The sequence below is a fragment of the Staurois parvus genome, unplaced genomic scaffold (genome assembly GCF_062004578.1).
Source record: "Staurois parvus isolate SC_StPar_1 unplaced genomic scaffold, SC_StPar_1.0 ptg000226l, whole genome shotgun sequence".
Classification (NCBI taxonomy): domain Eukaryota; kingdom Metazoa; phylum Chordata; class Amphibia; order Anura; family Ranidae; genus Staurois; species Staurois parvus.
The window spans coordinates 6,687,108-6,709,501 of NW_028318022.1; the positions used below are offsets into that span (position 1 = coordinate 6,687,108).

The 22,394-nt window shown below is 40.9% G+C and overlaps 1 protein-coding gene across 2 annotated transcripts in view; it reads left to right on the top strand.

The window, feature by feature from the left end:
- ERICH1 (glutamate rich 1) overlaps positions 1-22,394 on the top strand; it is a 117,538-nt gene that overhangs the window by 23,843 nt on the left and 71,301 nt on the right. For both annotated transcript variants that reach the window (XM_089679534.1, XM_089679535.1), the window contains exons 2-4: positions 4,754-4,906; positions 15,719-15,764; positions 20,549-20,592. In XM_089679534.1, the coding sequence (XP_089535660.1) occupies positions 4,754-4,906; positions 15,719-15,764; positions 20,549-20,592 (243 nt within the window). The remainder of the gene's footprint in view (positions 1-4,753; positions 4,907-15,718; positions 15,765-20,548; positions 20,593-22,394) is intronic.

The window sequence follows — 22,394 nt, forward strand, 5'->3', positions numbered from 1 at the left end:
ATTGAGAGGAGAATATCCACCTGTGCAGGGAAGCTATTTGCTGGATAAGAAGATGTTGAGGAGCATGCAAAAAGATTATATTGACTGTACAGCTGAAAGCAACTAGGGAGTGTTTTTAAAAAGATATTGCAAATGTGCAACAGAAACCAAACTAAATCAAAGAACATTATTCAAAAGTATGTAATTGAAAAAAAGTGTAAAGAGGAGTGTGATCTGTAAATACACTGATGGGAAGAGGAAAAAGGGTAAAATACCCTATATGTGGAATGGTGGATACATGGATGGAAAAAATGTAATCTTAATGTACCGTATATACTCGAGTATAAGCCGACCCGAATATAAGCCGAGGTACCTAATTTTACCACAAAAAACTGGGAAAAACTATTGACTCGAGTATAAGCCGAGGGGGGAGGAATAGTGCCCCATCGTTGGTGTCAGTGGGGGGAGGAATAGTGCCCCATCGTTGGTGTCAGTGGGGGGAGGAATAGTGCCCCATCATTGGTGTCAGTGTGGGAGGAATAGTGCCCCATCGTTGGTGTCAGTGGGGGGAGGAATAGTGCCCCATCGTTGGTGTCAGTGGGGGGAGGAATAGTGCCCCATCGTTGGTGTCAGTGGGGGGAGGAATAGTGCCCCATCGTTGGTGTCAGTGGGGGGAGGAATAGTGCCCCATCGTTGGTGTCAGTGTGGGAGGAATAGTGCCCCATCGTTGGTGTCAGTGGGGGGAGGAATAGTGCCCCATCGTTGGTGTCAGTGAGGGGAGGAATAGTGCCCCATCGTTGGTGTCAGTGTGGGAGGAATATTGCCCCATCGTTTGTGTCAGTGGGGGGAGGAATAGTGCCCCATCGTTGGTGTCAGTGGGGGGAGGAATAGTGCCCCATCGTTGGTGTCAGTGGGGGGAGGAATAGTGCCCCATCGTTGGTGTCAGTGGGGGGAGGAATAGTGCCCCATCGTTGGTGTCAGTGGGGGGGAGGAATACTGCCCCATCGTTGGTGTCAGTGGGGGGAGGAATAGTGCCCCATCGTTGGTGTCAGTGGGGGGAGGAATAGTGCCCCATCATTGGTGTTGGTGTGGGAGGAATAGTGCCCCATCGTTGGTGTCAGTGGGGGGAGGAATAGTGCCCCATCGTTGGTGACCCCTGCTCCAGCCTGGGCTCGCTCGCTCCCTCCCTCTCCCATGGTACACACTTACCGGTAAGATGTCTTCCTTCTCCGGCTGCTCTCCTCCTCTTCACTCGCTCGATCTTCGCGGTGCCGCTCGGCTCCTCCTCTCCAAGCTCCACCTCCTCGCCGGTGATTGGGGCCTGTGTGCCTCTCCAGAGCTACAGTTCCGGCGGCCAATCACCGGCGAGGATTGATCCCGGGGGTGTGTCCAGATGACAGGGACGGCATGTCATCTGCAGACCTTGACTCGAGTATAAGCCGAGGGGGCCGTTTTTCAGCACAAAAAATGTGCTGAAAAACTCGGCTTATACTCGAGAATATACAGTATATTTAATTTTTTTCCTTCCATGCGTGTGCATATGCAATTTCTGTACATGTACACATATGCATATTTATGTTATCCATGATGTTCTATGATTGTTAGACTTTTATTAGTCACATTTACATTATATTGTTTTTTGTCGTACCCTGATAAAGTGGGAGTTTCTTTGATCTCTGAAACATGCTGTTTTTTTAGTACAAACTAATTTGGACTCTTTATGTTTTGGTTGGGTGATTCTGCATGTTTTTTATGTTTTTTTGTTTTTTTTTTCCCCCAGCCACCTCTCTACCTCATCCAATTGGAAAGCTTTGCATTCGTTTATGCAAATGCTAATTGTTTCTTGAGTGGTGTCTGTGATGAGCAAGGAACCTCCTGTGTGAACCACAGTGCAGCAGGGAACTTGCTCAGCACAGCATCCTGCAGCTCGTTGAGATCACTGCAGTTGCTGTATAAATTGAAGGGATTTCCAGATTCCACAGGGATCTCCCAGATGTGACCCTTACATGGAAGTGCATCTCAATAAATTAGATTATCAAAAAGTTCAATTATTTTGGTGTTTCAATTCAAAAAGTGAAACTTGTATATTTATATAGATTCATTACACACAGAGTAATATATTTTAAGCACTTCTGTCTTAATTTTGATGATTATGGCTTACAGCTAGTGAAAACCCAAAATTCAGTAACTCAAGAAAATTAGAATATTACATAAGACCAATAAAGAACAAGGATTTTTTTTTAATACAGAACTGTTGCCTTACTGAAAAGTATGTCCATGTACAGTATAGTATGCTCTCAATACTTGATGGGGGCTTCTTTTGCATGAATTACTTCATCAATGTGGCATGGAATGGAGGTAATCCGCCTGTGGCACTGCTGAGGTGTTGAGGAAGCCCAGGTTACTTTTATAGTGGCCTTCAGCTCATCTGCATTGTTGGATCTGATGTCTCTCATCTTCCTCTGGACAATACCCCACAGATTCTCTATGGGGTTGAGGTCAAGTGAGTTTGCTGGCCAATCAAGTACAGTGATACTATGATCATTAAACCAGATATTGGTACTTTTGGCAGTGTGGGGAGGTGCCAAGTCTTGCTGAAAAAAATGAAAGCGGCATCTCCCTAAAGCTGGTCAGCAAAGGGAAGCATGAAGTGCTCTAGAATTTCCTGGTAGAGGGCTGTGCTGACTTTGGACTTGATAAAACACAGTGGACCAACACCAGCAGATGACATCACTAACTGTGGAAACTTCACACTGGACCCCATGCAACTGGAAATCTGTGCCTCTCCACTCTTCCTCTAGACTCGGGGACCTTGATTTCCAATGCAAAATGTATTTTTATCTGAAAAAAGGACTTCGGTCCTCTGAGCAACAGTCCAGTCCTCTTTCTTCTTAGTCCAGGTAAGATGCTTCTGACGTTTATCACTGGTTCCGGAGTGGCTTGACACAAGGAATGCAATAGTTGTAGCCCATGTCCTAGATACGTCTGTGTGGTGGCTCTTGAAGCAATGACACCAGCCATAGTCCTCTCCTTGTGAATCTCCCAAAAATTCTTGAATAGCCTTTGCTTCACAATCCTCTCAAGGCTGTGGTTATCCCTGTTGCTTGTGCACCTTTTTCTACCACACTTTTTCCTTCCAATTAACTTTCCATTAATATGCTTGGATACAGCACTCTGTGAACAGCCAGCTTCTTCAGCAATGACCTTTTTTGACTTACCCTTGTGGAGGGTGTCAATGACTGTCTTCTGGACAACTTTCAAGTCAGCAGTCTTCCCCATGATTATGTAACCTACTGAACCAGATTGAGAGACCCTTTAAAGGCTCAGGAAACCTTTTACAGGTGTTATGACTTGGTTTTGAGTTAATTAGCTGATTAGAGTGTTACACCATGAGTCTACAATTTTGAACTTTTTCACAATGTTCTAATTTTCTGAGATACTGAATTTTGGGTTTTCATTGTAGGCTATAATCACCAAAATTAAAAAAAAGAAATGCAGGAAATATATTACTCCTGTGTGTAATGAATCTATATAATATATGAGTTCCACTTTTTGAATTGAATTACTGAAATAAGTTAACTTTTTGATGATATTCTAATTTTATTGAGCTGCACCTGTACTTGCATTGGTTCAAGCTGGACGAATGTAACTATGCAAAAATATGCATGTCTTAAATTCAGCTCAAAACAATACAATAGTTGGTGTGTATATACAGTTAGAAACACGTAAATGTTGTTGGAGAAAAAAAATTTACCTTAAGCATAAAAATGTATAAAATTGGAACATACAAATGTAGTAACAGTCGCAACAGAATTGTTTTGTTGAAGTATATCAATGTATTAATATTTTGGACTGGCTTGGTACCAATTGATTCGTGCATGGTCAGTGTGGTGCCTATATTTAAGAGGGTCTTTACCAAGTAACTACAGACCTATCAACTTAACCCTATAGTTGGGAAAATACTTGAGCGTTTGATAAAGGACCACATAGATTTGCTTTTCCTAGAAAACAATATTATGGGTGATAGTCAAGATTTATTTATGAAAGACTGATGTAAAAAAAAATCTGTTTTTATGAGGAAAACATAGGCAAAGGAGTGGCGGTGGTATAGTATACTTGGATTTTGCAAAAGTGTTTGACACCATTCCCCACACACAGCTAGTGTGTAAGTTAAAGTCTTAGAAATTTGTCTTGTAAATGGATACAGAATTGACTAAAAGACTGTATTCAGAGTAAAATGATTAATGATTCATACTCTTAATGCGCTAAGGTTATCAGTGGTGTAACCTTCAGTTTCAATATTGGGACCCTTACTTTTTATTATATATTTAAATGATATAGAGTTTGGGACTGAAAGTAGCATTTCAGTGTTTACAGATGCCACCGAGTTATGCAGTGGAATAATGGTCTTACAGGATGTCTCCAACTTACAAGATGATCTTGATGTACAATTTAACTGGACAACTATGTGTAATCTGAAAATCTATCATTTTTGCATGTCCTTTCTGTGCTTATGGACTTGATGCCATCTCCCCAAACACAGAAATGTACAGCGAGACTTTGAGTTCACTCAGAATAATTATACTATTAAGAGCCATTGTTATGACGGGATGCTCAAAAAGAACCATGAGGATGTATGGAACCACGTGTAAAATATTTTGTCAGCAGTTTAATACAGAATTACTGTATTTAAATAAACAAGTGACATTTGCTTATGTAAGTAGTAAATGCATTGTTTTCTCCTTTTTTTTATTTTTTATTTTTTTTTATTTAGCAATTATTTCCAAAGTTTTGACAAAACTGTATCCAGGACACATTTCTAGTTCTACCAGTGTCGGACAACTAAATAGAAAACCTGAAATCATCAGCCAGCTACAAAGAACTGGAGATTCAGAGGTTGCAGAACCCACAGCACCACCTTCAACAGGTAAACTTTTTTTTTTAAATAATTTAGCTATAAACTACAACAGCACAATTTTGAGTTTGGAGTTTTCTCTCTTTTTTTTTTTTTTTTTTGTTTTGTTTTTCTTTTCTTGCTTTAAAGGGCAACTGCAGTCAAACAAGAAAATGAAAATCATATAGAGTGTTAAGCTGACCATGCATGGTTCACATTCCAGGTGATTCCTATGAAATTGACCCTTTTCATGCTGTAGATGGCTGTGCTGTCACCACCTGCATCCAGAAACTATGAGAAGTCAAATGATCTGGGCAGAGAAAAAGGCAATCCATTGCAGTCAGTGTTCAGGCATTCTGATAGCCATGGGTGCCTGCTGTCAGAATACAGTGTCCTTCATTGGGAGACTCGTGGATAGGGGATTCTATGGATATTTTTTTTTTTTACATGCATGGCCTGCTTTATTTCTGCCTTCTGTAACATGTCTGACCTATGAATTATCTCTGAAGCGTCCTAAAATAACCCCCTTCAGCTTTTCCCACTGTAGGAAATGTGGTGATGTTTAAGTTTACAAGCATTTTTTAATTAGATTTCTCAATTCAGCATCCAAAGGTCATTCCTTCGATCTGATTTTTGTAATTCAGCTCACTTCCAGGGGATAGTAGAATATTACTGTAGATAAGGACAACTGGTACCCATAATACTGTTTAAAGAGGACTTTGCACTGCATGCAAGGTCTGTTGTTTTGCTCCTCTCCTCTTGCTGAAACTTTGAAAAAAGGTCAAATAAAAAACAGCATTGAACAAGTATTTTTTTTCTACAGTTCTCTAAGAGCTTAATTGGTAGATAATGGGATCCCAGAGATTTATGAGTAGATAATGGGATCCCAAGCTAAATAAAAGTGGTTACCATGTCCCAGTTTCAACTAACAAGAGGGAATACATTTTTGAAGAGCAGATTTAACTTTATATGTTGTTGGAATACCAATAATCTAAAAGATCCATTCATTGTAACATCTTTGCTATTTCACATTCAGTTCGCTATTGGGATATATTTACTTTGTTTTTGTACACATTGATTATTGGTACACTGTATTGATTATTGGTACACTGTATTTATTCACCATACTTTCTTGTTGGCCTCACTTTTACAGTGCACTTATAGAGTTGAGGACATTTTTTCTTTAGGCAGTGCGCTTTTTGATATCCACGATTTGTGGCACCATTTCATATTATTTATGCTGTGTTATTTTTGTGCCTGTGCTCACTTCTTGATTTGTCCTGACATTTATGTCATCCACTTTGTATTTTCCCACCATTAGACATCACCTGTCAGGAATGGACTGGCCAGCAATAGTGGGACTCAGCTGCCTTATGAGCTGCAGTACCAGGGCTGGCCAGCGGGTGCTCCCAGCAATCAGAGACTCAACCTTGCAGCCAGTCAAACACCTGGAACTAATTATACTGGTATATTTAAGGGACATTCAGACCTGCAGACTCTGCCTTGGTGTTGTGTTTCTCTTGGGCCCTGTATCCTGTTCCTGCTCTCTGTTCCTGTCTGATTCTCTGCTGACCCTGCTCTGATCCCTGGCTTGTCTGACCATTCTCCTCTGCCTGACCCTCTGTACCACGCTGCCCGCTACCTGCTGAACCTGGCCTGTGACCCCGACCATTCTCCGCTTGCTCCCCCTGTACCTACCTGCCCGACTGATATTGACCCGGCCTGCCTGACGACGCTTGCATTGTATGTACTGTTATCTGTGGGTGGTTGGTTGGTTTGTTTGCACTGTGTTATGTTTTAGTATTGCACTGCATTTATGTTTGTATGGTTAGTGTTAATAAATTACATTGTTTATAACATATCTGAAGTCTGCGTTTCCCTGCGTCAGTCACACACCTCTGGTCATACCCGGGAGCTCTGACATCACCTTTTGGGCTCTCCTGTCATTTGTTACATTGTTCACTATTAATTTTCATTCATTTGACCCTTTTTATCACTTGGTTTTTCCTTTTTAGGTTCTTAGCACATATTTGGAGTCCATTACGTGCTTATTTGTGTCCATTGCACATCTGTTAAATGCACTAGTTGCATTATGGTGTTTATATAGTCATATACATGCGGTATGTTTTTTCTGGTCATCCAACATCTTTAGTTCATTTTGATTCTCCTGTGTTTGTTAGCACAGCACCATTCCTCCTTCTTCTGCATTTTCTCTATTTCGGTATGTAGCTGGGTGCTTGCTGCTTCCTTAGATCTTTATATCAGTGTGTAGTGGTAGCACGGGAGGTTTTTTCCTATTTTTCAGGGAAGTCTTCCCGCTGACAGAATACAATAGCTTAGGAGGAGGATTTCCCCATCTACATTAAGTCTGTGAATGGGAAAATCAAGTCAGTTATCTTTCATACAGCCCACATAATGTGCAAAAAAAATATGACTCATGTATAGGCTGCTTTAGTGTTAGCTAAATCTTTCAGTGGATTTTGGCTTTAATTTGTTATTCACTTATGTAAAATCCATCTGAATCTGCAATCCTAGTTCCAAAAAAGGTTGCTGTGTAAAATCTACATGAATACAGAATGCAATGATTTGCAAATCTCATAAACCCATATTTTGTTCTCAATAGAAAATAGAAAACATATCAAATGTTTGCACCTGCAAACATTAAGAAAATGTATCATTTTAGGAAAAAGTAAGATAGTTTTTAAATTGATGGCAGGAACACTTTAAAATAAAGTTGGGCATGACAACAAAAAGTTGGCAAAGTAGGTAGCCCTAACAAAGAAGAGCTGGAAGAACTTTTTGAAACTAATTAGGGTTATTGCCAACAGGTCAGTAACATGATTGGATGTAAAAAGAGCATCTTAGTCAGAGTGTCTAAGGATTAAAGATAGACAAGGTTCACCAATCTGTAAAAAGGTTTAAAACAGTTTGAACACTTTTTCAGATAATAATATTCCTCAATGTAAAATGCAAATACTTTAACTATATCATCATTTACAGTACATAACATCAAAAGATTTAGAGAATCTGGAGAAATATCTGTGTACAAGGGGCAAAGCCAAAATGCAATATTGGATGCCTGTGATCTTCGGGCTCTCAGACGGCACTACTTAAAGCAGACATAATTCAATGATAGACATCACTGCATTAGCTCAGGAATACTTCCAAAAATCGCTGTCTGTAAACACAGTTTGACATGCCATCCAAAAATGCAGCGTAAAGGTCTTATCATGCAAAGAAGAAGCCATATCTAAACATGATTCAGAAATGCCACAGTCTTCTTTAGGCCATAGCTCATTTAAAATTGTCTGTTGCAAAGTGGAAAACTGTTCTTTAGTCAGATGAAAAGAAAGTTGATGTTCTTTTTGGCAACCATAGGTGCCACGTCTTCTGGACTAAGGAGGAGAGGGGCCTTCCAGCTTGTTAAAAGCGCTCAGTTCAAAATCCTGCATCTCTGATGCTATGAGGGTACATTAGTGTGAATGAGATAGGTAGTTTGCACATGTGGAAAGACACCATCAAAGCTGCAAAATATATCCAGGGTTTAGAACAGCATATTCTCCCATCCAGATAATATCTTGTTCAGGGAAGGCCTTTCATATGTCATCAGGACATTGCTAAACCGTATACTGCATCTATGACAACAGCAATTGAAAATATTTGGTGCACCGTAAAATCAAAAATACCACAAAGATGACCTAGGACTATTGAGCAGTTTGAACCCTATATCAGGCAAGAACGGGACAACATTTCTCTCCAAAAACTCCCAACAACTGGTCTCCTAAGCTCCCATATATTTACAGAGTGGGGATGCTTCATTGTGCTAAACCTAGCCCATTCACGACATTTTTTTAAATGTGTTGCTGCCATCAATTTCAAAATGACCTTATTTTTTTATTAAAATGGTGCATTTTCTCAGTTTAAACATTTGGTCTGTTTTCTGTTGTGCATCAAATATTGGCTTATGAGATTTGCAGATCATTTACTTCTTTTATTATGAAGATTTTACACAGCATTCCAACTTGTTTTGGAATTTGGGTTGTATAAAATGTTTGTTATTGGTTTTAGAAATGCTTTAAGCTGGCCATGTACAAGTGTTCTCTTGTATATCCCAGTGGGCTAAATTAAAGAATTCACTTGATTCCCCCATCCACTCTAAGCAGTATGGATGGATGAAGATGCAGTATACTGTTTTTTGACAGTTGGCTCCAGCGACTGCCAGAATTCCTGAACAGTGATGACATCTGATTGGATGCAGGTGATGATCAGCTAAGATTTTCCCTTGACAAGTCTACTGAAAAATCATCTTGTCGACCTGGTGGTGCTGACAGGTCCACCCACTGGACAAACTTAGCCCAATTCAGCAGGAATAAGACAAACGTCAATCAAAGCATGGCCAACTTCAAAGCAGGTCATGGAAGAGCAGACCTTCATAAACCTACGTCTACATAGACCCCAAGATGGAGATGTATTTATTTTCTTTGGTTCAGGCTTGCAGCACTTACATTTTGTGTGAATGATGATTGAGGAATAAAATAATAAGTAGGATGAAATTTGGCATTTGGCAAAATGTCGTTTTAGTTCCCTTTTTGTTGACAGAGCAGATTTCCTTCCAATTGGAAGTTTGCCAGAAATTGAACCATAAATGTGCATGCTTGGTAAAAATTGAAACTTCCAAAGATTTTATTAATCTTTAGTTAAAATAGTTTCTGTACATATAATGTGTATATCAAGTAAATCATGTTATCCTTAAATTATATCCATATGTTTAAATGTCATTTTCAATTATTTTGAAGAAAGCTGTCTTTTTATACATAATCAGATCAAAGTGCTCTTTTAGAAAAAGTGAAATTTTCAGGACAAAAGAGGGATTGATGATTCAATTGAAACATACAGTTGTGACCAAAATTATTCAACCCCCAATGCTGTAAAGGGGTTTAGGGACTATAGTGTACATTTGGAATTGTATTCAGAATCAAATCCTACAAGGACGTTGTAACTACCCAAATGCAACTAAAATGACATCAATTGTTTATGTAATACAGTAGTAAATGGTTCTTATGTGGTTTCTTCATTGCCACAATTATTCAACCCCTTAAAGACTACCACTCTGAAGAACAGAGGTTCATACAGGTGCTTTCCATCAGGTATTGAAAACACCTGTGGATGTCACCGAGCAGCAATCAAGCATAATAAGCACCAATTAGGCAGCTTTAAAATGACTGTGATACTCAGCTCCTTCTAGACATTTACTGGTGTGGTTACAAACATGGTGAAGGCAAGAGAATGGTCCAGGAAGACAAGAGAAGAGGTGATTTCTCTTCACAGGAAGGGCAATGGCTATAAGAAGATTGCAAAGATGTTAAACATACCAAGAGACACCTTAGGAAGCATCATTCGCAAATTCAAGGCAAAGGGCACTGTTGAAACGCTACCTGGTCGTGGCAGAAAGAAGATGCTGACTTCGACTGCTGTGCGCTACCTGAAGCGTAGAGTGGAGAGAAGTCCCCGTGTGACTGCTGAGGAACTGAGAAAAGATTTGTCAGATGTGGGTACAGAAGTTTCAGCCCAGACAATAAGACGCACACTGCGTAATGAAGGCCTCCGTGCCAGAACTCCCAGGCGTACCCCCTTGCTGTCTCCAAAGAATAAGAAGAGTCGACTGCAGTATGCCAAAAGCCATGTGGACAAACCACAAAAGTTGTGGGATAGTGTTCTGTGGACTGATGAAACAAAATTAGAACTGTTTGGGCCCATGGATCAACGCTATGTTTGGAGGAGGAAGAACAAGGCCTATGATGAAAAGAACACCTTGCCTACTGTGAAGCATGGTGGAGGGTCAATCATGCTTTGGGGCTGTTTTGCTTCTGCAGGTACAGGGAAGCTTCAGCGTGTGCAAGGTACCATGAATTCTCTTCAGTACCAGGAGATATTGGATGGAAACGTGATGCAGTCCGTCACACACCTGAGGCTTGGGAGACGTTGGACCTTTCAACAGGACAATGATCCCAAGCATACCTCCAAGTCCACTAGAGCATGGTTGCAGAGGAAAGGCTGGAACATTTTGGAGTGGCCATCGCAGTCACCAGACTTAAATCCGATTGAGAACCTCTGGTGGGACTTAAAGAAAGCAGTTGCAGTGCGCAAGCCTAAGAATGTGACTGAACTGGAGGCCTTTGCCCATGAAGAATGGGCGAAGATACCCGTAGATCGCTGCAAGACACTTGTGTCAAGCTATGCTTCACGTTTAAAAGCTGTTATAACTGTAAAAGGATGCTGTACTAAGTACTAAGATTGAATGTCACTTGGGGGTTGAATAAAACTGATAATGCTGTGAGCACAGAAAAGACATTTGTGGTTATTTCATTATAACTGTTATGTTATATTTGTCTGACCTACAAGTGCCTCTTTAATGTAAATGTAAGCAAGATGACTGAATGATCAAAAGCAATGTCAAACTGGCCAAAACACTCAATTTCAGTGGGGGTTGAATAATTTTGGTCACAACTGTAGTGCAGACAAGACAGGATGTTCTTCGTCTGATAAATTGTGCATTTCCAAGTCTAGATAATAGCAGTACATATGAAAAATGGCAGCTTGGCATACTTCCCTTTTTTTTCTCAAGCTCATTATGACAATATGTTAATATTTCCACGGATATTGATATACTTTTTAATAGGAGCCCAAAAAGGGTATGGTAATTTAACTTTTATACTTTATTACTATTATTTAATATATGTTTAATTCCTTGTTTTGCTGTGAAAGGTAATGTGATTTGCAAAGCTGGTTTACACTGTAATAAAAGAAAATGGGTAAAATGCATGTTACAAATGTGATGCTTTGATAAGTATAAACCTGGTATTAGTAAATAATCCATGACACACTAGTCATGTCATAAAATAACTGAAGAGCACTCATAATTGGCCATGAGTCAGGCCAGTCCTTTATTAGGCCTCTTGCATACTACAGCTTTAAAAAACTCAGTATTTTTTTTAGTGAGGTAAAATGTAGCCCATTATTTACAATGTGCCTTTGCACACAGGCTCGAAAAGAAGTCTCGTGCATTGTTTAGTAAAAAAAATTAGGCAAATCTGCATTTTTGGTCAGTAATTTAGGCAGCATTCACGCATATGCGCGCAAATACGTGCATACAGTGGGTATAAAATGTCTACACACCTCTGTTAAAATGTCAGGTTTCTGTGATGTAAAAAAATGAAACCAAGATAAATCATTTCAGAACTTTTTCCACCTTTTTAATGTGACCTACAAACTGTACAACTCAATTGAAAAACTGAAATCTTTTAGTGGGGGAAGTATTCAACCACATTATTTGTGTTTTATGTTTAAATGTGCACACCCTCTTATAACTGGGGATGTAGTGGTGTTCAGAATTAAGCAATCCCATTCAAAATCATGTTAAATAGGAGTCAGTACACACCTGCCTTTGTTTAACGTGTCTCTGATTAACCCCAAATTTCAGCTGTTCTAGTAGGTCTTTCCTGACATTTTCTTAGTCGCATCCTACAGCAAAAGCCATAGTTTGCAGAGAGCTTCCAAAGCATCAGGGGGATCTCATTGTGAAAATGTATCAGACAGGAGAAGGGTACAAAAGAATTTCTAAGGCATTAGATATACTTTGAACACAGTGAAGACCGTCATCATCAAGTGGAGAAAATATGGTGCAACAGTGACATTACCAACAACTGGATGTCCCTCCAAAATTGATGAAAAGTCAAGAAGAAAACTGGTCTGGGAGGCTGCCAAGAGGCCTACAGCAACATTAAAGGAGCTGCAGGAATATCTGGCAACCGCTGGCTGTGGTACATGTGACAACAATCTCCCGTATTCTTCATATGTCTGGGCTGTGGGGTAGAGTGGCAAGACAAAAGCCTTTTCTAACGAAGAAAAACATCCAATTTTGCAAAAACGCATCTGATGTCTCCCAAAAGCATGTGGGAAAATGTGTGTTATGTCTGATGAAACCAAGGTTGAACTTTTTGGCCATAATTCCAAAAAGATATGTTTGGCACAAAAACAACACTGCATATCACCAAAAGAACACCATACCCACAGTGAAGCATGATGGTGGCAGCATCATGCTTTAGGGCTGTTTTTCTTCTGCTGGAACTGGGGCCTTAGTCAAGGTAGAGGGAATTATGAACCGTTCCAAATACCAGTCAATATTGGCACAAAACCTTCAGGCTTCTGCTAGGAAGCTGAACATGAAGAGGAACTTCATCTTTCAGCATGACAACGACCCAAAGCATACATTACATCCAAATCAGCAAAGAAATGGCTTCACCAGAAGAAGAGTTTTGGAATGGCCCAGACCTGAAACCAATCGAAAATCTGTGGGGTGATCTGAAGAGAGCTGTGCACAGGAGATGCCCTCGCAATCTGACAGATTTGGAGTGTTTTTACAAGGAAGATTGGGCAAATATTGCCAAGTCAAGATGTGCCATGCAGATAGACTCATACCCAAAAAGACTGAGTGCTGCAATAAAATCAAAAGGTGCTTCAACAAAGTATTAGTTTAAGGGTGTGCACACTTATGCAACCATATTATGTTAGTTTTTTATTTTTACTTCCCTCCACCTAAAAAAATTTCAGTTTGTTGTTCAGTTTATAGGTTACCCTAAAGGTGGAAAGCGCTCTGAAATTATTTCTTTGTCTCATTTTTATTTACATCAGAGAGAGCTGACATTTTAACAGGGGTGTGTAGTTTTTTAATGCCACTGTACATTAAAAGAGTACTTTGTAGACTACCATTCCTGACTTTCTGAAAATAGTACTTGCCTGGCTGTCATGCTGTTCTAATGACTTCAATTATTTGAGTCACTGTACCATAACAAGAATTTAACCACTTATATCTGAGTGAAGTCAGCACTCCTTAACTTCCTATACCTTTCAGGTCGGTGGCTTAGAAGGTATTGCAGCAAGATTGTTAGTATGAGAGTCAACAGTATTTTCAGGAGAGGTCTGCCAATCGCATGGGTGTCATCTAGTGTTTATGGCATTATCAGTGAGGTTGGGATAGCAAGAGCTTCATGTCACTTCTAGTGAAGCTCTGAAATGCTGAATCGACAATCAATACTGTCAAATCTAACTTGTCCTTCACTTAATCTGCTAGTGCTGCCATAGAAACTGGCAAACAAGATAGAAGCGCACAGGAGTAGATTAGGGTTTAATCTACATCATGTGAATAGCTAGTAGAAAATCTACATTCTTCACTGTGTTATATCTACTACTGAATTACAGGGGTGTGCTGTTGACCTGTGTTGTACATAACAATATATAATGCAATAAACGGCCAGCTAAATTATGAGCCAATATGATGTTTGAGACAACAAATTTGTGCTCCCAATGAAATCTGTACTCCAAAAAGTTATTGGGTATCTTGGATTGGCATTGGCTCCTTAATTTGTTGAGCTAAGTTTTCAAGGAATGCTAATCTTTAAATTTTTTTATTGTTTTTAATGCAGATGGATGCATCAATGGTTTTATGTTGGTAATGGTGTTCTGTGCAGTTTATGCAGAAAGTGATAGGTTGTAATTGTCCTATGGTAATTATAAATGGAAGATGTTCTCAATGATTTCAAGAGTCTTTTGCCATAAATACTGTATTTAAGTAATCGCAGAAGTACAAAAGTTGCCATATCCCCATGTCTATGGTCACAAGTTGGTCACCCATAGCTGTTCTTAAAGCTGAAGTTTAGTTAACATTTGTGGATACAGCACCAGGGACATAAAGTGTGTCCCATGTCCTTCTGGCTGGTTCTTACTATAGAATTGTCCCCTCCCTTGATACCAGATATTCTCAGCACAAGTGATCTTGTGGTGCTGCAGGGCCTAAGATCAGTGGCTACATCTGTGGCACGGTAGTCTTGCTCACCTTCCCCTTTCCACCTTTCTATCCCATTTACAGAACATGTAGTATTCTTTCCCAAATTGCATTGGAGGAGGCCAATCCTGTCATTCATCCACCCCACCTCCAATCACAGAATTATGTGAAAGAATATTATGGGTCCTGAGAATGGTTGAGGGAGGAGGAAGGGAAGGCTGAGTGGCACTGATCCTTCAGTCACAGCCCCTCATCTTAACCCTTGCAGCACCAGAAGGTCACCAGTGTGGGAAGTATGCAGTAGAGAACATTTCTGCAGTATACTGCAGTCAGCAGGACATGGGACACATTTCATTAGAGGCAAGCATGTCCCTAGTGCTGAGTCCACAAGAAAAAATGTAACTAAACTTCAGCTTTAAATGTTAATTTTGTTTTCTTGCAAAGATTCTTTTATTACATTTTTTAAAAATGTATACTACAATGAACTAATTGTTTAAACTTTATACATCTTTTATGCAGTAAATATTTGCTATTCAGAAATGTTGGGTTTTTTTGTTTTTTTTTTTAATTCTTTTCTAGGCACAATGTGAGCTCTGCAGATAAGAGGGTCAAGAGAAAGTGCTGCTTGCTGGTTTTTTTTAGTGAAATACAAAATCTATTTGGATTAAGTTGTCATGATTTAACATGCATTGTGCGTTTTCTTTGAAGCATTGTGTTCTGGATGAAGTTCTGCACCTTTTAAATGGACTGCCAACTTTTTTGTGTGTCAAGGTCACTTGCTGCCCTCTTCTGGAAGTCAGTGTATTTCAATGTATTTTTATTTTTCCATTCCATTTTGTGGAACTATTGTGTTGTACCTTGAAACTAAAATTTAAATGAACATTTTCTCTGATTTTTGAGCAATGTTTTCTAGGCTATATTTTGGTACAGCTAGTTTGTATTTACTGCTAAATATTTGCATGCTTCTTGTTCACAACAAATTTTTAATTTCTGGCTTTAAACAGGGTTGGAGTTGGAAAGGAGGAACATTGGGCAGAATGAATGTAACAGGTACCAAAAAAACAATTTTTGCTTTTGCTAATGTATACTCACATATATTAGACATAATTATATTTTTCAGATGGCCGTCACTAGTTTGTGAAACCTTAAAATAAATTAATCTTTCTGACCATATTTCATATATAGGTTGTAACAAGAAATATGGTCACTCTGCAGTCCCTATCCCCAAACACCCCTCTCTCCCCCCCCCTCTTCCCTTACAGATTCTGGGGGTACTGTCAATATTTGAAATAGTTGCGGCTACATGTGGTTTCATTCACACATCCTGCACCTTCAAACACAGGAATCTGTGAATGAAAAATCTACAAATCTAATCTACCACTTTGGCAGGTGGACCCAGTTTACAATGAAGCATAGATTTTCAGACCTCACTGCACTTCTAGTCCATGGATACTTCGTCCAGCTACAGATCTGTGGCTGGAGAAATAGTCTGCAAGAGCCAGAGAATTATACCCACAATCTGCTGCTCGCAATTGCAATCCTTTGCAGGTGCAAATGCAAAAAAAAAAAAGTGAAATCTAAATAAAATTGCAGCACTAATAAATGATAGAAAATATAGATATTTGAACTGGGAAAATTATCAATAATAGACCGTAACTACCTCACATTTGTGAGGTTGATGTGCTTCCTAGGTAACCCCAACATTTACTTGCACTCTCTAGATTTCTTTTTTTTTTTACCCTTACTTAACTGCTTGCGGACTGCTCACCTGCCTTTTTACTGAGGCAGGGCAGCCCCGTTGCACTGGACCACGTACATGTATAGGATCCAGCATTTCCAGGTAGGGGGAGCACACCCGCTGCCCTGTCTGTGCTGTAATTCGCTACAGCACAAGTCCGTTAGCAGGTCCTGGCCAACGATTTATGGCTGGGACCTGCTGATCGGCTTAGCGAATCACAGTACAGAGCCCTGTGTTTACCAACAACACAGGGCTCTATCAGGGGTGTATTTACCGCAAGGCAATCAAGGCACTTGCCTAGGGTGGCATTTTTCAGGGGGCAGCACCTCCCTCCAGAAGAAGGGATGGAAGAACGGACATGCGCAGCATAGTAACCAGGTGGTATCCGTGAGAGGCTGCGGGTTGCTTGATGGTGTATGTAGAGCCTGACTCTCAGTCCCAGGGACGTCCGGGGCTGTGAAGATGGGTGTCTTGCTTTCTATTGCCGGGGGGGAGATAATGGAAGGCTCTCACAGGTGGAGGGGCAGGGATGTTGTTGATCAATGTTAGGCTTTCTGCGCAGGGGGAAAGGGGGGGTGTTGGTCGATGTCCGTGGGGGCAGATGATTTTTCTGTTGCCTAGGGCAGCACAAAACCTAAATACACCACTAAGCTCTATACATGGAGCAGTGATGTGGCTGTGTGTTTTCCTTGCAAAGCAGGGAGAACACACAGCAACATCTATTAGTAAAATCAGCACACATTACACACGTTGCGCATTGTTAGGCACACGGTTAACCTCTGTGCCCCTAGGTGTTAACCTCTTCCCAGCCAGTGTCTTTAGTACAGTGACAGTGTATAGTATCATTAGTGTCACTGGAGATATCCATGGCAGTTACACCATCACAGTCACACTATAAGTCGCTGATCACCGCCATTAGTAATATGAAAAAAAAATCCCGTATATACCATAGTTTGTAGATGCTATAACTTTCACGCAAACTAATCAATATACACTTATTGGGATTTTTTTTTCTGTGACAATTCTTAGATGTATATTCCAGGCACCATAAGCGAACCCTACAGCTTCTAATTCAAATATCCCTTTGGTTAAACTGCATATAGTGAAATCAGGAATCACCGGTACATCTGTATCCCACTCGGTGTTAGCGTGCACTTCAATTTAGTATGGTGCTTTTTAATATAAAAAAAATTCCCTAATGTGTAAACTCGCATAGCAAAGTGTTTTCCAGTAACAGCAGTTTGTACAATAAGCCAACCTTTGGTACTGTAATACAGTGGTTGTTAATTTAAAAAATACCTTCCATACAATGCTTTGCTGAAGAATGCTGTTTGTGTGTTACAGCTAATGCACTAGCACAAACTAATGTATATGGTAATCTTTGTTCTGTCACCTCAGCAAAATTGAGCTTGTAAGATGCAGAAGGAGTGAAGAAAGAAGCCTAGAGCACCCTTGTAGGGGTCCATTTCCCCAAGAAATTGTTCTAATTTGAGCCTCACTTTTAATAATCTGAAAGTGTAACCATGCCCTTGAAAGTGACAACCAACATTTAGGATTGTTGGAATAACTCATTATCTGGACTGCCAAAATATTTACAGGCATTGTGTTAAAATTGAGGCTAATTAGCAGAGGCGTCCCTAGGGTTGGTGTCACCCAGTGCGGTAACACTTGGTGACACCCCCTCCGATCCATTATGCTCAATCTGCACATCCGATCCATCCTGCGGGGATCGTCGGCTTTCTTTACAACTTACCTTTTCTTGGAGTAGGTCCGGTGTAGCGGTAAGATGTCTCCCATGTAGATGTGTCCCCCCTGAAGCAACTGCGCATGTCCCGGTTTCAGGCACGATCAATCGATGATAGAACTACTGTATCCGACCATGTACCTTTGGTGAAGTAACCCCTTCCATGCCAATTTGCTTCAGGGAGGACATATCTACATGGGAGACACATCTTGCCGCTACAACGGCCCCACATGTTACTGTCCTCCCCATGTCACTCCCCCACCCCCCCATGTCACTGTCCTTCCCACATGTGTCTGTACTCCCCATGTCACTCCTCCCCCATGTAACTGTCCTCTCTCCGATCCATTATGCTCCCAAATAATCAGCGGTGCAGCCTAAAAGGGGTTAACTGTGGCAGCTCTGTACTACAGTTGGTGATCAGCGATTGGCTTCTTATGTCGGAAACCAGGACATGCGCAGTTGCTTCAGGGGGACATATCTACATGGGAGACGCATCTTGCCACTACACCGGTGTCACCCCATATAGGATGCACGCCGACGATCACCTCAGGATCGTCGACATTCAACCTATACGGGGTGACACTTGACACCCGCCAAGAAAAGGTAAGTTGTAAAGAAAGCCTATGATCGTCGGCTTGCTTTACAACTTACCTTTTTGTGGAGCGGGTCCGGTGTCACCCCGTGCGGTTGGTGTCACCTGGTGCGGACCGCACCTGCCTCTGGACGCCACTGCTAATTAGGGATGGCCACAAAGGCCATGAAAAACATGTCCAAGAAATACTTAGTGTCCAGCTTCTAAACATCGTAAAGTTCTGTCATACATAGCTCTATAGCTTGCCCCTTATTGCTCTGCTCATGCATAACTGTTCAGATTTACTTTAAAATGGTACTAGTACATTGTCATCTCACCTGTAAGGCAGACCACAAGGCTCAACATGGGGACTGCATGCAGTTATGGCAACATGCTCATGAAAACTATTCAGTTGTCCATACTGTTTTTGGTCACACAATGTTTTCGATTATCAGGCATGCATTATTTAACAGGTATAGTCTGTTATCAGAATTATCATTGCTTTTTTGAAAGAAATTATATATTTTATGTCTTTAGGGTTGGGAATTGTCCTGGACTGACTTAATCAGTGATTGGTCAATGGGTAGGTGATGATGGGGGCGGGTTGAAAGAATTCCTTTCCAGTGATTTCTGCCCAACTTAAAAAGAAGGTGATGGTAAGCCAGTTTTGGGGGCTTGGGCTGCTACCTCTCGGTAAAGCCTTGAAGTTGTCTCCACATGTACTTGTAAAGGTAGGTTAAAAAAAAAAAAATAACTCAAGCACGTGCTGCCTCTGTAAACGCAGCCGACATCGATCCATCTGATCTTTGTGTTATAGACACACCTGTTTGGGATTCCTCCTTAGGAAGAGGGAGTCTGTTCCCCCAAAATGCGTTGGCTTGATTTACTTTTTGCTACTCTCTCTTACAAACTCACCTTCCAACTTGCCTTCACTGGAAATTGGGTGCTCCTTTCTACCTACCTTTACTATTCTATGTCTGTGACACTCAGTGCGGCTCTGGTTGGGGAATAAAAGTCAATGATAGTACAGCAATGCCACAGTTTTGACTTGGGTCATAGTTCTCATCTTCCATCATTATTGACATGCCACCTGCCTATGTAAAATCAGCCATAAAAAATAAAATACAATCTGTCAAAATATAAAATAAGGAAATGCGTATATTAAGCTTTAAAGTGTAAGTTCACCCTAACCAAAAAGCACATTATGCTCCCTTTCATTTTAAAGAATGTGGGCTAAAACCACAATAAAAAGAAGCTTTCTTGAAATTCTTTGAAGCCTGTGATGGCTCTGTCCCACGTTTGTGTAGGGACAGAGCAATCGTTGGGAGCAGCGCCCCCCTAGTGGCACAGGAGGGGTCTGAATCTTGTTTCCTCGTGTCACACAAACACAGGGTGTACTCTCTCCTGTCTCCTATGATGAGCTCAGAGTACACACTGTGCATGTGTGGCCTAAAATAACAGGATGGTGCTCCCTCCCATGGCATTAGGGGGGCACTGGTCGCAACAACTGCTCCATCCCTACAATAACTTGAGGCAGAGCCACTGCAGGCTATAGAGGATTTTAAGAAGACCTTTTTAATGTGGTTGTGGCCTACATTCTTTGAACTTAAAGGGAGCCCTGGCTGGTAGGTAGATTTAGCACACTATGCTGCCATACCCATATGAGACATCATAGTGTGCTTTTTGGAAAAGGTGAACTTACATTTTTAAAAAGTATATTTTTTAATTGATGAATTGATTGAGAACTTCCTTTAATCATGCTATCTACTTTTTTACTGTAGGTCAGTTGATGCTGAGCTGAATCTGGGGAACCGTATTGTACCAGGTAGGAAAAAACGACATCTGTGCTTGCATTGTATTAGTGTATTTGACCAAAAGATGCATTTAAAGCAACCATGGATCAAAATTTGGCTGGTTGAGTAGGGACCATGTATGGGCTGTACAACCAGCCTGTAGGAAACTTTTTTGCACAATCAACAATGCTAGCTATAGCTGGCAGTTCTGATCCGTGTATTCTGACAGCGGGGAAGTCACCCCTCTGTCAGAATACCATACCTCAGTGGAAGTGATTTCCCCCATCTGCATTGAGTGTGTGGATAGCGGAATCTGCTGACCCCTGGTGAGTGGTGGGAAAATATTAAAGAAGCAGCAGGGGAGGTTCAGAAAGCACAGGGCCAGAGAATGAATGAAGCAGTGAGATCTTGCACTGCAAATCCAAAGGAGAACAGTGAACACCTGTTCACTTTGGGGAAGTTGCACTTTGCAAGGGAATTTGCCCCAGAGCTTAGTGAATAAGGTGAAGCTCTGCTGGCTTCCATCACCCAATCATGTGCAAGCAAAAATTCTGTGTTTTTATTTTTCTTGCATGTGATTGTGCATTCTGTGCAAAATGAAAATATACCACATTCACTAAATTGTGGGGAAAATTCCCTTGGAAAGTGCAACTTCCCTTGCAATGGCCCCTTTTGCCTTTAGTAAATCAACCCCACTGTGTCTTAGATTAATCTCATTTCAGCTATACAGCTTGAGGCTGAATGTACAAGAGTGTCTAAATACAGGAAGTACACTGTTATCTTACAGGAGTAGTCCTAGGCAAAAAATTATTGTTTCAGGGTACCACTTGGGCATAATAACCTTTCCTTATAACAAAGCAGATCTTCTCTTTTTCAGTTCAGGCCCACATTAAGGGCCCTTTCACATGGGTGGTTTGCGTTCTGATCAGCAGGGGATCGGCTCACAGATTCCTGCTGATCAGAGCAGAGTGGGGCAGAGTGACAGGTCCGTGTCCCCTCCGTTAATGCAGAACAGACATGGACATAGCTTGGTCCGCTGTATGGGTGGCCAGGAGTAAACACACTCCACTATTTGTTTATACCCTGCTGCCTTCAATGCAGCCCACCCAAACAGAAGAGGAAGTCGGCCTCCATTTTTTTTTGGGGGGGGGGGGGACCTGGAGGTAGGCGGTTGTAAATGGACACAAGTCTGTTTTTCACCCGCTGATCAATAGAAATGCACGGACCATCCAATCAGGCCCGCCTGGAAAACTGACAAACAGACCTGGTCAGATCGGCTGTATAAAAGGGCCCTACGATATTCTAAGTGGATTTGACAAGAATGATAAAAAAAACACTGCCTAATGGATAGTTCAGAAAAGCTTCTTGAACATTGAGAAGATTCATAATACTTTTCCATAAAATAATTGGGTTGACATCTTGAGCACTCTTCTCCTGAAGAGAAGCTATGACTTAATAGATATATATTTCGGTATGTGTGTACTGCTGACTGTTCAAAAGTAGCCTATGGCTGTAGTGCTGATATGTGTAAATTTTTACAACTTTGGGCAACTGTATGTCTGTTGAAGCTACAGAATCCGATAGATGGATGAGTTATTAAGGAATTTACTTTGTGGAGGTACATGCTGATTCAAGCACATCTTCTGGGGACCATACTAGAGGAGATCCCCATGGGATTATTATGCTGATGCGTTCTATGACCTTTCTTTAATCAGTGGGTCATGGCTATCTGGTAAGCCTGCATGGTGTTATCCGGTGGAGGCCTTTTTCAATTGTCTTCAGGATACCTCTCTCCTCAGTCTGTATAGCTGTGGATGTGGTCACGTTTTTTCAT